At 36.0% G+C, this 14,399-nt stretch overlaps 1 protein-coding gene across 3 annotated transcripts in view; it reads left to right on the top strand.

The window, feature by feature from the left end:
- clcn2c (chloride channel 2c) overlaps positions 1-13,686 on the top strand; it is a 143,748-nt gene extending 130,062 nt beyond the window's left edge. For all 3 annotated transcript variants that reach the window (XM_067451413.1, XM_067451415.1, XM_067451414.1), the window contains 3 exons: positions 207-311; positions 4,839-4,925; positions 13,195-13,686. In XM_067451413.1, coding sequence (XP_067307514.1) covers positions 207-311; positions 4,839-4,925; positions 13,195-13,401 — 399 coding nt within the window. In that variant the 3' untranslated portion in view covers positions 13,402-13,686. The remainder of the gene's footprint in view (positions 1-206; positions 312-4,838; positions 4,926-13,194) is intronic.
- Positions 13,687-14,399: the final 713 nt, after the last annotated feature.

Consider the following 14,399-nt stretch of genomic DNA (forward strand, 5'->3'; position numbering starts at 1 on the left):
AATACAGGTAAAACACCTGTAAAACAACAATACGGAAAATTCCTTCTTATGTATACAGTACAATGTGCCCTATTTTTACAGTGTAACGTTAACAAATGAAACCTTATTGTAAAAGTGCTACCAGAAATATAAAATGGATGACCTTATAAAATACAAAACAAGAAAAGAAAGTGCAAGTAAATCAAATCTCTCTGTTTGTGATGTAGATTGAGGAGTGGGAGGAGCAACAGCTTGACGAGCAGGTGAACTTCAACAACTGCAAGATTGACCCCGCCCCCTTCCAGCTGGTGGAACGCACTTCACTGCACAAGGTCAGACTGCGTGAGAGCGCGCGCGTGTGTGTGTGTCTGTGTGTGTATACGTTCAGGATCTATATGAATAGAGAGCTGACGTTTTAAATAAGGGGTTTTGCTCGCACACACACATGCTGACACTGGATTTATCATCTGCTTTTGCAAACTCACTTGTGGCAAGAGCAGAGAAGTGTTTATTAAGACTCGCTCTGCAGTGGTCCACACACACACACACACACACACACACACACACACACACACACACACACACACACTAGTGTTGTCAAAAATATCGATATTTCGATATATATCGATACTGGAATATCTGAAACGATACGATTCTCAGTTTTTACAGTATCGATATTAGCTGCGCTCTCCTCTCTGACCGTCAGCGAGCTGACACACACCGGCATATTCTCCCTCAGCCCGGTTAACCTCTGAGCACGGCGAACGCGCGTTCTGCTGAACTTTTTCCTCATGACAGTGTGTTAGTGTTAGTGTGTGATCGGTCTGAATTTCGCGCGGGATTGCACATAAATTAATTCTAGCCTACTAATGCCCGCAGATTTCGTGCTCCACATCTGAAGCGCACACACACATAGCCTACCGTAATAAAGCCGCCTCTGACATGATAGTGCAAACATTTGCTTCCTTTTCCAGCATATTATTGGTCAAATACACTCAAAGAATTATCAGTGCACATCTGGAAGAGTATTAACGTAAACACAGTCGCAAACAGTTCAGGAAGAGCGAGTAACAGGAGCAGTGTTTAGGATCCGTGCGTCTGTTAGTCTTAAAGGGACAGCAGTCATTTGCTATTCAAACTACAAAAAGACAAACGATCACACTGCTCTTGACTGATCAACTTGTGTAACTTTAATAGTTTCATCTGTACGCTATTTAATTTTTTACAAAGAACATTATCCAATGTTGTTTTAAATGTAATTACTATGCATTTTTTTAATTCAGTTTCTTATCTGAATGTTAGACCTACCTGAAAAAATAAAGCAGTCTTTTTAATTTTTATCTTCTATTCTATTGCATTTATTTGTGCTATTGTTTGTAATCGGTTTATTTGTTCTTATTTTATTACTGTTTACTCGTCTTTTTAAATTCAATTTACCATTAGAAATCAAGCTTTCTTGTGCTGTGTGTAAGCTATTGCAAAACAATTACCCCATTGTAAAAAATACATTGAGATAGCAAAAATTTGTGAGATAATTTTAATAGTAATTGATCAATAATTGTTCAAATCAAAATGATGCCCAACCCTAAGGAACATGCTGGCCACATGAATTTTTAGTAAAAAATAACAATGAATAATAAGTTCTGTTGTCATATTAAGCATCTTATCTTATTTTTTTATTTTTTTACTGTGGTATCGATTTAGTATCGATATATCGATATTTTAGTCTGATATCGTATCGAAGTCATAATTTTGGTATCGTGACAACACTAACACACACACACACACACACACACACACACACTTCCCTCCTGCGGCAGTGAATGTACTTAATGTCGTCTCATTCATTCTCATACACACCTATTTCAATGCTTGCATGCGCACTCCTTTATCTTTCTGCGTTTACACACACACACACACACACACTTACAGATTTATTTATGTGTTCTGTGTGCATTATGTTGCTTTATATGAGTTAACATGATTTGTGTGCATGACACGTTGAGTAACATTTCAAGTGGAAAACTTAATACATTTAATACTTCATTCTGTGGTCAGTAAATTTCCTGTAAATTTAGTTTTAAAGTTTTCCACTTCAAATGTTATCCTGTTTGTTATGCACCATGCACAAAAAACATGTAAATTCGCTGAAATTTAGTGAAATTTATACATTTAAAACTAAACTAAAGCCCTATTCAGACTGGATTAGATTAACATGGGGAGATGGGGTAAAGTCATTATAACCAGAGGTTCTCTGTGATTTTGGTCCCGTCTGAATTTGCCATCCCATTAAGGACAAAGTCAGTAAATATTACCAAGACTTTTACCTTCTGTAAAAAGGTCCGGAAAAATGACCTCGGGATACTAATCCCGTTGGAATAGGGCTTTTGTTTTCCAATAAATTTGACTAAGTTTTCTAGTATGTTAATTTACCCGCTCGCTGTAGGCTTTGAAAGGGAACTTCTGTTAAATAAAATATCTCGCTTGGCATGAAACTTTTAGCTTTATAATTTTACAGGTATTATTTATGCTCTAACAGCAACATTACACACTAACTAAAGTTTGAAAGATGGAATCGCGAAGAACGGGACCTTTAAATAGTATTTTACTTGCATATACGTTTTTTGCTTGGTCATTCTATTCACGTTTTCTTCCTCGTCGCAAATTTACTGCAGTGTTGCCAGAAGTTTTTTGTTATTAATTTCACATGCAAATTAGCTACGCATTGCAAAAATCTGTAGCAAACATTTTGATTTAAAATTAATTTGTTGTGCTGATGTTGCGAGGTAACATACTTTCCAGACTGTCCAGTCACATGACCTGATTTATATTCATTTACATTGATTCACTTTTATTTCAGCTTTTATCTGAAGCTGTTTATTATAGTGCCAGCGGTAATCACAGTATATAATGACAGCTTTAATAGAAAGCTAGATTAGGAAACAAGCCAGAGCAGAGGCGAAATGCAGAAAATAAGAAAATTATTCTCTTTAATTCTTTATTCATGAACCAAGCCAAGTAGTAATCATAAATTCTTGTCCTATGCAGATTTGCTTTCATCCTTTTAGTGTTAATAAGTGATGCATTTCAGAGAACACGACTGAAATATCAACATCTTAAAGGGGGGGTGAAACACTCAGTTTCAGTCAATCTCGTGTCAATCTTGAGTACCTATAGAGTAGTATTGCATCCTTCATATCTCCGAAAAGTCTTTAGTTTTATTATATTTATAAAAGAAATATGGGCTGTACCGAGTCTTTCCGAAAAAAACCGAGCGCCTGGAGGCGTATCGAGTGGGCGGAGCTAAAGAATGACGAGCACACAGAGAGCTTCTGAAAGCTGACATCATCAAGCGTGCAGATGAAAACGTTATCCTAAATAAACCATGGTTATCAGATTCAGATATGATCAGATATGATCCATAATCAGATTCGGAGGCTGAAATAAATTGAACAGGAGAAACAGCAGCAGCAGGACGTCCGTCTCTGTGGTATGGACTGTATTTAGTGACCTGTCAACATTTGTGTGTCTTTACTCGCAGTTTATGAGGACATGATTCGGTTTATGGACTATTGTATGCGACTAAACCTTAGCAGTAGCAAGCAAAACGGTTTTGCACGTCAGACTAGTGTAACGTTATACAGAGAACAGCAATGGAGTCCGTTAGCGTATCTGAATGACGAAGCACGCTTTGTGAGAACGCTAGGTTTATGTTTGGGTGGTTTCCAATAATCAAACTGACACCTATAGTGGTCAGCTAAACAAATGTATTTAAACACACACCATAGATCGCATGCTCCATTGATAAATTAACTAACGTTATACACGATTGTGTCGTTTACTGATGTTTACTCACGCGACGATAGCCGACAGCACAGACATTTGAAGCAGTTTTACTCACCGGCTGCTTCCAAAGCAGGACCGAACCTTTATCGCTGGGACCGCTCCGTCAAAAACACACTTCTTTGGTAAGTTAACTGTTGATAGAAGTCCTGACAGCAGTGACTGTAGAGATCCACTTTTGCGACTGAAGCGATGTTGTGAAGCTTCCCGTCATTTCTGCGTTCAAATCGGTTCAAATGCAGCGCTGCCTTCCCAGAATGCTGTGCTGAAGCGTTGAAGTCGCTCGACGTCACCCATAGGAATAAAGTGGAGCGCGGCGCGGACTATAACGACCGAAGTGTTCACGGACGACTGGATCTGCCGCTGAGAGTGTTTATGGGCGTGCATTTCCTCTCTCGCTCTAGTCACGCGCGCGCACCCTACCGGGAGAAGAGCCCGTACGGCCCATACAAGGACCTTCCGCTCTATCGACGTCAAGCCGACCCATACTCGAAAAAAACTCTCCGAAACTTGTGAGAAACCGGAAGGAGTATTTTTGACACAGAAATACTCCATCAAACGTCCAACATTAGTTTTTGTAACTTTGTCTATGTTTAGGATGGGAATCCAAGTCTTTAACAGTGGAAAGATCTCAGGATGCAGGAAACAGCATTTCACCGCCACTTCAATTTCATGTTATGATTATATACAGTATAAAATGCTCAATTTAATTTCATCCCTTAATATTGTTAAAAGTTTATTGATTTCTCCACAGAAAGTTCAATCTCCTTAGTGATATTTGAGATTGATTTTTCTTTCTGTTTCATTCGAGACACGTGTGGGGTTGTGTTTGTGTTATTAGTGGTAACAAAAAGACACATTTGCTTTAAAAATAACTGGTGCTATAGTGAATGATATCTACACTAAAAAATATGTCTTTAATTCTAAGAGCTAAAGGTGTTTGTGGTTTAGAGGATATTAAACTCGTTTATTCTTAACTCCTGTTCCCCTGATGAAGCTCTTTGTCTCTCTGACAGACTCACACCATCTTCTCTCTGCTGGGTTTGGATCACGCTTACGTCACCAGTATCGGACGGCTTATTGGAGTCGTTTCGCTGAGAGAGGTGAGAGTTCAGCAGTCACAAAAACACCAAAATGTGAGCCTGGAGCACAAAACCAGTCCTGCATCTCATTTACATTTATGCATTTAGCAGACGCTTTTATCCAAAGCGACCTACAACTCAGGAGTACAGAAAGCGATCTGTCAAGAAGAGGCAAAGAAACACAAAAAGTGCCCTAAACCAAGATTTATATACTACTCAGAGTAGCAAAAACCAGAAAAAGGGAAGAAGAAAAGAAAAATAGAGGAGGAAGAGGTTTTTTTTTAAAGGGTTACTTCAGCGATTAGCATATGGCTTTGTATCAGTAGAAACCCTGGAGTATATTCAAATGATCGTGCTCCTCCCTCTTATATCCCCCTGAGACGAGAGATTTATGCATTTTATTTCTGGAAAAATTCCTCTCGTGACGCAAATTGACGACATTTGCGTCACGAGAGGAATGTTTGCCCAGAGGCTAAAGACTACAGCCAGCAGAGGGAGCCATTTCCTCATGTTTTCACCTCGTGCATGGGGATGGAGATCACACTCACAGCACAGCGCAGCTACAGGCACTCATTTAAACGGATGCTAAGCAATGTAAGTGTGTTAACTTCTCAAATTAATTTCTCTGAAAGTTAAGCTTCCAAAGGCATGAACTGAAAACGCGTTGTGAATGTATGCTGGGAATGTGGTCGCGATTACCTCAGCTCTCATCACGAGAGCTCATTTATGACGTTAAATGTAATCTGACTCCTAATCTGAGTCTGCTGTGAGACTCACGCGGCAACTCGATCGTTATATTGAACAGACACGTTCAGTATTTAATGGTAATTTCTGAGTCCCAGTAATCCAGTAGCGGTGGCTTTGGGAATGGCCTCACAGGGCAGCAAAGCATTCTGGGAATTGTAGTCTTTCATCCCCATGAGACAAAAATACATTTTCTGTCTTTTCTCAGTCTAGAAGGCACCAAATTCAAAAATAATTTCACATTTCTACTACATTAATGACCCAGTTTAAATACAGATTCATCTTCCCAGCGCTGAAGTACCCCTTTAATGATCTCGTCTCACGGGTATATTTGTAGCAATAGCCAACGATACATTGCATGGGTCAAAAAAATCCATTTCAGGATATTAAGTAAAGATCATGTTCCAGGACAGTATTTTGTAAATTTCCCACCGTAAATATATCAAAAAATGTATTATTATTTGTAGGGGTGATGCCAAATAGTTGAAGATTCGACGCATCGATATGCGGAGCCGGATTCGACCACCGATCTCACAGTCGAATCTTCGCGGGTGTTATGAAACGAGGATTATACCATTTTGGCAATATGGGGGTGCTCAATATTTTAAAGGCGTGGCGCTGAGCTTCGCGTCCGGTGTGCGACCCCTTTAAGGACACGAAGCTCAGCGCCACACCTTTAAAATTTGAACACATTGTTTTCAATGAGTGTACTAGGGCTGTCAAAATTGCTCAAAAATGAAGTTCGAATATTCCCACTAAAACAAACACTAATATTCGAACTATTCGGACATCTAGGTGCGCATTACGTCAATAACAGGACAAATTAATACAATGAGATATTAACTACTTGTATAGTTTGTCTATTTAAGTTTAAACATATTTGACAACGTATTACTTACACAAAAACAAGTAGATTGTTATTATAAATTATATATATATAATTATTATATATTATTATATATAAATTAACTAATGGCCAAGACTGGAGAGCGTAGACCTCTCTCTCTCGCCCTCTCTGCTGATAACGGTTTAAATAAACAATGTTTGAGTGCTGATCAAGAGTTTTGTGCAAGCACTTTAAGGTCTCGAGACTCGCGACTCTTGTCCCAAATATAGCAGGCTTCATTCAGTGATTGAAACAAATATTATTAATATTAATGAATGTTTTACAGCATATTGAGCGCTCCGAGCGAGCTGTGCTGTGCTAAACATGAAGCTTTACCTTGACATGGTAAATAATCACACCAGTGAAAGCAGTGCATGTATCCTTTATTCATGCAATATCTCTTCAGTCAGTACAGTAGCCTACACTTTAGTAATGTTTCTGTTTAACGTAAAATAAAATGAGGCATGGTATGCTAACTGTATCTTACATAGCTTGCATACAACTTTATCTCGCGGCTCAACAATTTGACCTCCTACCGACCAAAATCCAACGTACTTCCAGACATGGCTTATTAGATTATGGAGTTAAAATCTCTTTCTCTGCTGCGGTCGAGTGAGACTCCTGTCCTGTGACCTGTCCCTGAACCCCCAGGCGCGCGCTCACTCGCAAAGCAGACAGCCACGCCTCTAATACCGTGGCGGGGGATTTTTTCCTGCATTTTTTTTTTTTATGCGAATATTCATTTTCATTTCGTTCAATTCGTTTTTTTAAAACTATTGGAATGTATATTCGAATTTAGAATATTCGTTGACAGCCCTAGTGTACACACACCGGCGGCAGCATTCGGCGCGTGTCCGCGGCGACTCAGGAAGTTGTTTAAAATCCTGCTGCGCCATTTCAAGGTTTTATATTAACTCTACATTATATTTCTCTCAAATCGTCAATATACCAATTTCACCCTGTGCTACAAGATACACTCATCATGCAGCTCTTCTGTCAGAAGTCGATTGCGTGTCTATAATGTGTGTGTCCGGTGTGAGATCCTGAGACGCGGCGCTGAGCTTCAGTCCGGTGTGTGACCCCCTTTAGGCTCAATCAGCTTAAGACCGTGCATGTAAACGCACTCGGTGTTCTTTTCCTCTCTAGGCAGGTTTTTTTTTAGGTTTATTTATCAAAATGTTCTTTTATTTATATATTTGTGTGATGTTCTGTATTTCGAACGCGGCTTTAAAATGTTATGAGAAAACGGTTTATGAATGTTTATCCCCCACATTACCTTTTATTTAAACCTCAATAAGAAAGCCATTGTCAGTTCATCCGTCAGTTGGCAGGCAGTTTTGACCGCTTTATTAAAAGTTGTTGCTGTGTGCCGTGTGTAAAGGAAAGTAAGAATAGTTTTACCCTCCTGCTGACTAGTGTTGTGCCCCTCGCAACCCATTCACACACACACACACACAGATGATTCGACTATCGGTCGACCATAGAGAGATTCGACAATTCTGATTTGAATGTGTAAATCCTTGGACACCCCTAATTAGTAGTAATATGCATTGCTAAATTGGACAACTTTAAAGGAGATTTTCTCAATATTTTGATTTTTTTTTTTCTTTCCAGATTTTCAAATACTTGCAATATTGTCATATCCTAACAAACCACACATCAGTTATAGAAAGCTTATTCATATGATGTATACATTTCTTATGACTGGCTTTGTGCTCCAGGTTCACATATGAGAGATTGAGCTCAAAATATTTTAGATCTTTTGTAAACTCTTTACCTCATTTCTTTTTTTTTTTTTTTTTTTACAAAAAAATGGTAATATTGTGAAATATTATAAATGTAAATATCTGTTTTCTATGTGATATAAAGTAAAGTGTGATTTATTCCTGTGATCAAAGCTGAATTTATCATCATTACTCCAGTCTTCAGAGTCACATGATCCTTCACTAATCATTCTCAGATGAGGATCTGAAGATCAACACACATTTATGATTATTATCAGTGTTGAAAACAGAAGTGCTGCTTCAGATGCATTTTATTTTTCAGGATTCTTTGATAAATAGAAAGTTCAAAAGAACAGCATTTATTTTAAAGCAAAATATTATGTGACATTATAAATTACCGTCACTTTTGATCAGTTTAATGTGTGCTTCCCAGAAAGAGGGAACTAATTATATCATGCACACTAATTACTAAAACAAGGGAACAAAATGATTATATCATGCACACTAATTAGTAAAACAAGGGAACAAAATATTCATGACCACTATTTAGTAAAAATAGGGAATCATTATATCACGCACACTAATTAGTAAAACTATGAATTCAGTATTATATCATGCACACTATTTAGTAAAAATAGGGAACCATTATATCATGCACACTATTTAGTAAAACTGGGGAACAAATGATTATATCATGCACACTATTTAGTAAAAATAGGGAACCATTATATCATGCACACTATTTAGTAAAACTGGGGAACAAATGATTATATCATGCACACTATTTAGTAAAACTAGGGAACAAATGATTATATCATGCACACTATTTAGTAAAACAAGGGAACCATTATATCATGCACACTATTTAGTAAAACTGGGGAACAAATGATTATATCATGCACACTATTTAGTAAAACAAGGGAACCATTATATCATGCACACTATTTAGTAAAACTGGGGAACAAATGATTATATCATGCACACTATTTAGTAAAAATAGGGAACCATTATATCATGCACACTATTTAGTAAAACTGGGGAACAAATGATTATATCATGCACACTATTTAGTAAAAATAGGGAACCATTATATCATGCACACTATTTAGTAAAACTGGGGAACAAATGATTATATCATGCACACTATTTAGTAAAAATAGGGAACCATTATATCATGCACACTATTTAGTAAAACTGGGGAACAAATGATTATATCATGCACACTATTTAGTAAAACTAGGGAACAAATGATTATATCATGCACACTATTTAGTAAAACAAGGGAACCATTATATCATGCACACTATTTAGTAAAACTGGGGAACAAATGATTATATCATGCACACTATTTAGTAAAACTAGAGAACAAATGATTATATCATGCACACTATTTAGTAAAACTAGGGAACAGATGATTATATCATGCACACTATTTAGTAAAACTGGGGAACAAATGATTATATCATGCACACTATTTAGTAAAACTAGGGAACAAATGATTATATCATGCACACTATTTAGTAAAACAAGGGAACGAAATATTATATCATGCACACTATTTAGTAAAACTAGGGAACAAATGATTATATCATGCACACTATTTAGTAAAACTAGGGAACAAATGATTATATCATGCACACTATTTAGTAAAACAAGGGAACGAAATATTATATCATGCACACTATTTAGTAAAACTAGGGAACAAATGATTATATCATGCACACTATTTAGTAAAACTAGGGAACAAATGATTATATCATGCACACTATTTAGTAAAACTAGGGAACAAATGATTATATCATGCACACTATTTAGTAAAACTAGAGAACAAATGATTATATCATGCACACTATTTAGTAAAACTGGGGAACAAATGATTATATCATGCACACTATTTAGTAAAACTGGGGAACAAATGATTATATCATGCACACTATTTAGTAAAACTAGGGAACAAATGATTATATCATGCACACTATTTAGTAAAACAAGGGAACGAAATATTATATCATGCACACTATTTAGTAAAACTAGGGAACAAATGATTATATCATGCACACTATTTAGTAAAACTAGGGAACAAATGATTATATCATGCACACTATTTAGTAAAACTAGGGAACAAATGATTATATCATGCACACTATTTAGTAAAACTGGGGAACAAATGATTATATCATGCACACTATTTAGTAAAACTAGAGAACAAATGATTATATCATGCACACTATTTAGTAAAACTAGGGAACAAATGATTATATCATGCACACTATTTAGTAAAACTGGGGAACAAATGATTATATCATGCACACTATTTAGTAAAACTAGAGAACAAATGATTATATCATGCACACTATTTAGTAAAACTAGGGAACAAATGATTATATCATGCACACTATTTAGTAAAACTAGAGAACAAATGATTATATCATGCACACTATTTAGTAAAACTAGAGAACAAATGATTATATCATGCACACTATTTAGTAAAACTGGGGAACAAATGATTATATCATGCACACTATTTAGTAAAACTGGGGAACAAATGATTATATCATGCACACTATTTAGTAAAACTAGGGAACAAATGATTATATCATGCACACTATTTAGTAAAACAAGGGAACGAAATATTATATCATGCACACTATTTAGTAAAACTAGGGAACAAATGATTATATCATGCACACTATTTAGTAAAACTAGGGAACAAATGATTATATCATGCACACTATTTAGTAAAACTAGGGAACAAATGATTATATCATGCACACTATTTAGTAAAACTAGAGAACAAATGATTATATCATGCACACTATTTAGTAAAACAAGGGAACGAAATATTATATCATGCACACTATTTTGTAAAACTAGGGAACAAATGATTATATCATGCACACTATTTAGTAAAACTAGGGAACGAAATATTATATCATGCACACTATTTAGTAAAACTAGGGAACAAATGATTATATCATGCACACTATTTAGTAAAACTAGGGAACAAATGATTATATCATGCACACTATTTAGTAAAACTAGGGAACAAATGATTATATCATGCACACTATTTAGTAAAACTAGGGAACAAATGATTATATCATGCACACTATTTAGTAAAACTGGGGAACAAATGATTATATCATGCACACTATTTAGTAAAACTAGGGAACAAATGATTATATCATGCACACTATTTAGTAAAACTAGGGAACAAATGATTATATCATGCACACTATTTAGTAAAACTAGGGAACAAATGATTATATCATGCACACTATTTAGTAAAACTAGGGAACAAATGATTATATCATGCACACTATTTAGTAAAACTGGGGAACAAATGATTATATCATGCACACTATTTAGTAAAACTAGGGAACAAATGATTATATCATGCACACTATTTAGTAAAACTAGGGAACAAATGATTATATCATGCACACTATTTAGTAAAACTAGGGAACAAATGATTATATCATGCACACTATTTAGTAAAACAAGGGAACGAAATATTATATCATGCACACTATTTAGTAAAACTAGGGAACAAATGATTATATCATGCACACTATTTAGTAAAACTAGGGAACAAATGATTATATCATGCACACTATTTAGTAAAACTAGGGAACAAATGATTATATCATGCACACTATTTAGTAAAACTAGGGAACAAATGATTATATCTAGCACACTATTTAGTAAAACAAGGGAACAAATGATTATATCATGCACACTATTTAGTAAAACTAGGGAACAAATGATTATATCTAGCACACTATTTAGTAAAACTAGGGAACAAATGATTATATCATGCACACTATTTAGTAAAACTAGGGAACAAATGATTATATCATGCACACTATTTAGTAAAACTAGGGAACAAATGATTATATCATGCACACTATTTAGTAATACTGGGGAACAAATGATTATATCTAGCACACTGTTTAGTAAAACTAGGGAACAAATGATTATATCATGCACACTATTTAGTAAAACTAGGGAACAAATGATTATATCATGCACACTATTTAGTAAAACTAGGGAACAAATGATTATATCATGCACACTATTTAGTAAAACTAGGGAACAAATGATTATATCTAGCACACTATTTAGTAAAACTAGGGAACAAATGATTATATCTAGCACACTATTTAGTAAAACTAGGGAACAAATGATTATATCATGCACACTATTTAGTAAAACTAGGGAACAAATGATTATATCATGCACACTATTTAGTAAAACTAGGGAACAAATGATTATATCATGCACACTATTTAGTAAAACTAGGGAACAAATGATTATATCATGCACACTATTTAGTAAAACTAGGGAACAAATGATTATATCATGCACACTATTTAGTAAAACAAGGGAACGAAATATTATATCATCCACACTATTTAGTAAAACTAGGGAACAAATGATTATATCATGCACACTATTTAGTAAAACTAGGGAACAAATGATTATATCATGCACACTATTTAGTAAAACTAGGGAACAAATGATTATATCATGCACACTATTTAGTAAAACTAGGGAACAAATGATTATATCATGCACACTATTTAGTAAAACTGGGGAACAAATGATTATATCTAGCACACTATTTAGTAAAACTAGGGAACAAATGATTATATCATGCACACTATTTAGTAAAACTAGGGAACAAATGATTATATCATGCACACTATTTAGTAAAACTAGAGAACAAATGATTATATCATGCACACTATTTAGTAAAACTAGGGAACAAATGATTATATCATGCACACTATATAGTAAAACGAGGGAACGCATTATTCTGTGCACACTATATTCGCAAGAACATAAATAATACTAAAATAATAACACTTCTCCTTGCTGAATAAAGGTTTAATTCTTTCGAACAGTTATTAATCAGCTCTGGTTTGTGTCGTAGCTGCGTAAAGCCATCGAGGGCTCCATGACGGTGAAGGGTGTGAAGGTTCGCCCCCCGCTGGCCAGTTTCAGAGACAGCGGGACGAGCGGCACGAGCAGCGAGAGCGAAGCCACAGAACTGCACAAACTGTGGGACCGTCACACCAGCATCACACTGCCCAGAGAACAACACCCAAACACATCCGACTCCGACGACAAGTCCCAGTGACGCTCAATACTCAGAGACGCTTCCGGAAAAACATCCTCCGCTCGCTTTCAGGTCTTCCTACGCTTATGTTGGAGGACTTATGCGTGTGCTTGTACAGTGTGTGTGTGTGTGTGTGTGTGTATGACAGATCGATATGTTACCTTTCAGTCACTTTTTAAAGCATGTGATGACACTTTACGATACGGTTTCATTTGTAAACATTAGTTAAAGGGTTAGTTCACCCAAAAATGTAAATTGTGTCATTAATTCCTCCTGTGGTTGGACAGCCGTCAGACCTCCGCTCATCTTCACACACAGATGAAGATATTAGTGTTGAAATCCGATGGCTTAGAAAGGCCTTCATTGACACCAATGTCATTTCCTCTCTCAAGACCCATAAAGGCACTAAAGACGTCGATACAAAGCCCATCTCACTACAGCGGCTCGACAATCATTTATGAAGACACGAGAAGAGTTTTTGTGAGCAAAAAAACTAAGTAACGACTTATATAGTGATGGCCGATTTCAAAACAAAGATTCGAACGGTTATGAATCAGTTAATTGATTCATGATTCAGATCGCTTGTCAAACAAATCATTGTGTGAGCGAGTGTGTTTGAGAGTGTGTGCGTGAGTGAGTGTGTGTGTGTGAGTGAGTGAGTGTGCGCATGTGAGTGTGTGATTGTGTGAGCGAGTGTGTTATGAATCAGTGAATCGATTCATGATTTAGATCGTGTGTCAAACGAATCATGAATCGATTCACTGATTCATAACCATTCAAATCTTTGTTTTGAAACCGCCCATCACTATATAAGTCGTTATTTTGTTTTTTTGTGCACTAAAACTCTTCTCGTGTCTTCATTAAATGATTGTAGAGCCGCTGTAGTGAGATGGGCTTTGTAACGACGTCTTTAGTGCCTTTATGGGTCTTGAGAGAGGAAATGACATTGGTGTCAATGAAGGCCTTTCTGAGCCATCGGATTTCAACACTAATATCTTCATCTGTGTGTGAAGATGAAC

The sequence above is a fragment of the Pseudorasbora parva genome, chromosome 8, assembly GCF_024679245.1.
Source record: "Pseudorasbora parva isolate DD20220531a chromosome 8, ASM2467924v1, whole genome shotgun sequence".
In the NCBI taxonomy this organism is placed as follows: Eukaryota; Metazoa; Chordata; class Actinopteri; order Cypriniformes; family Gobionidae; genus Pseudorasbora; species Pseudorasbora parva.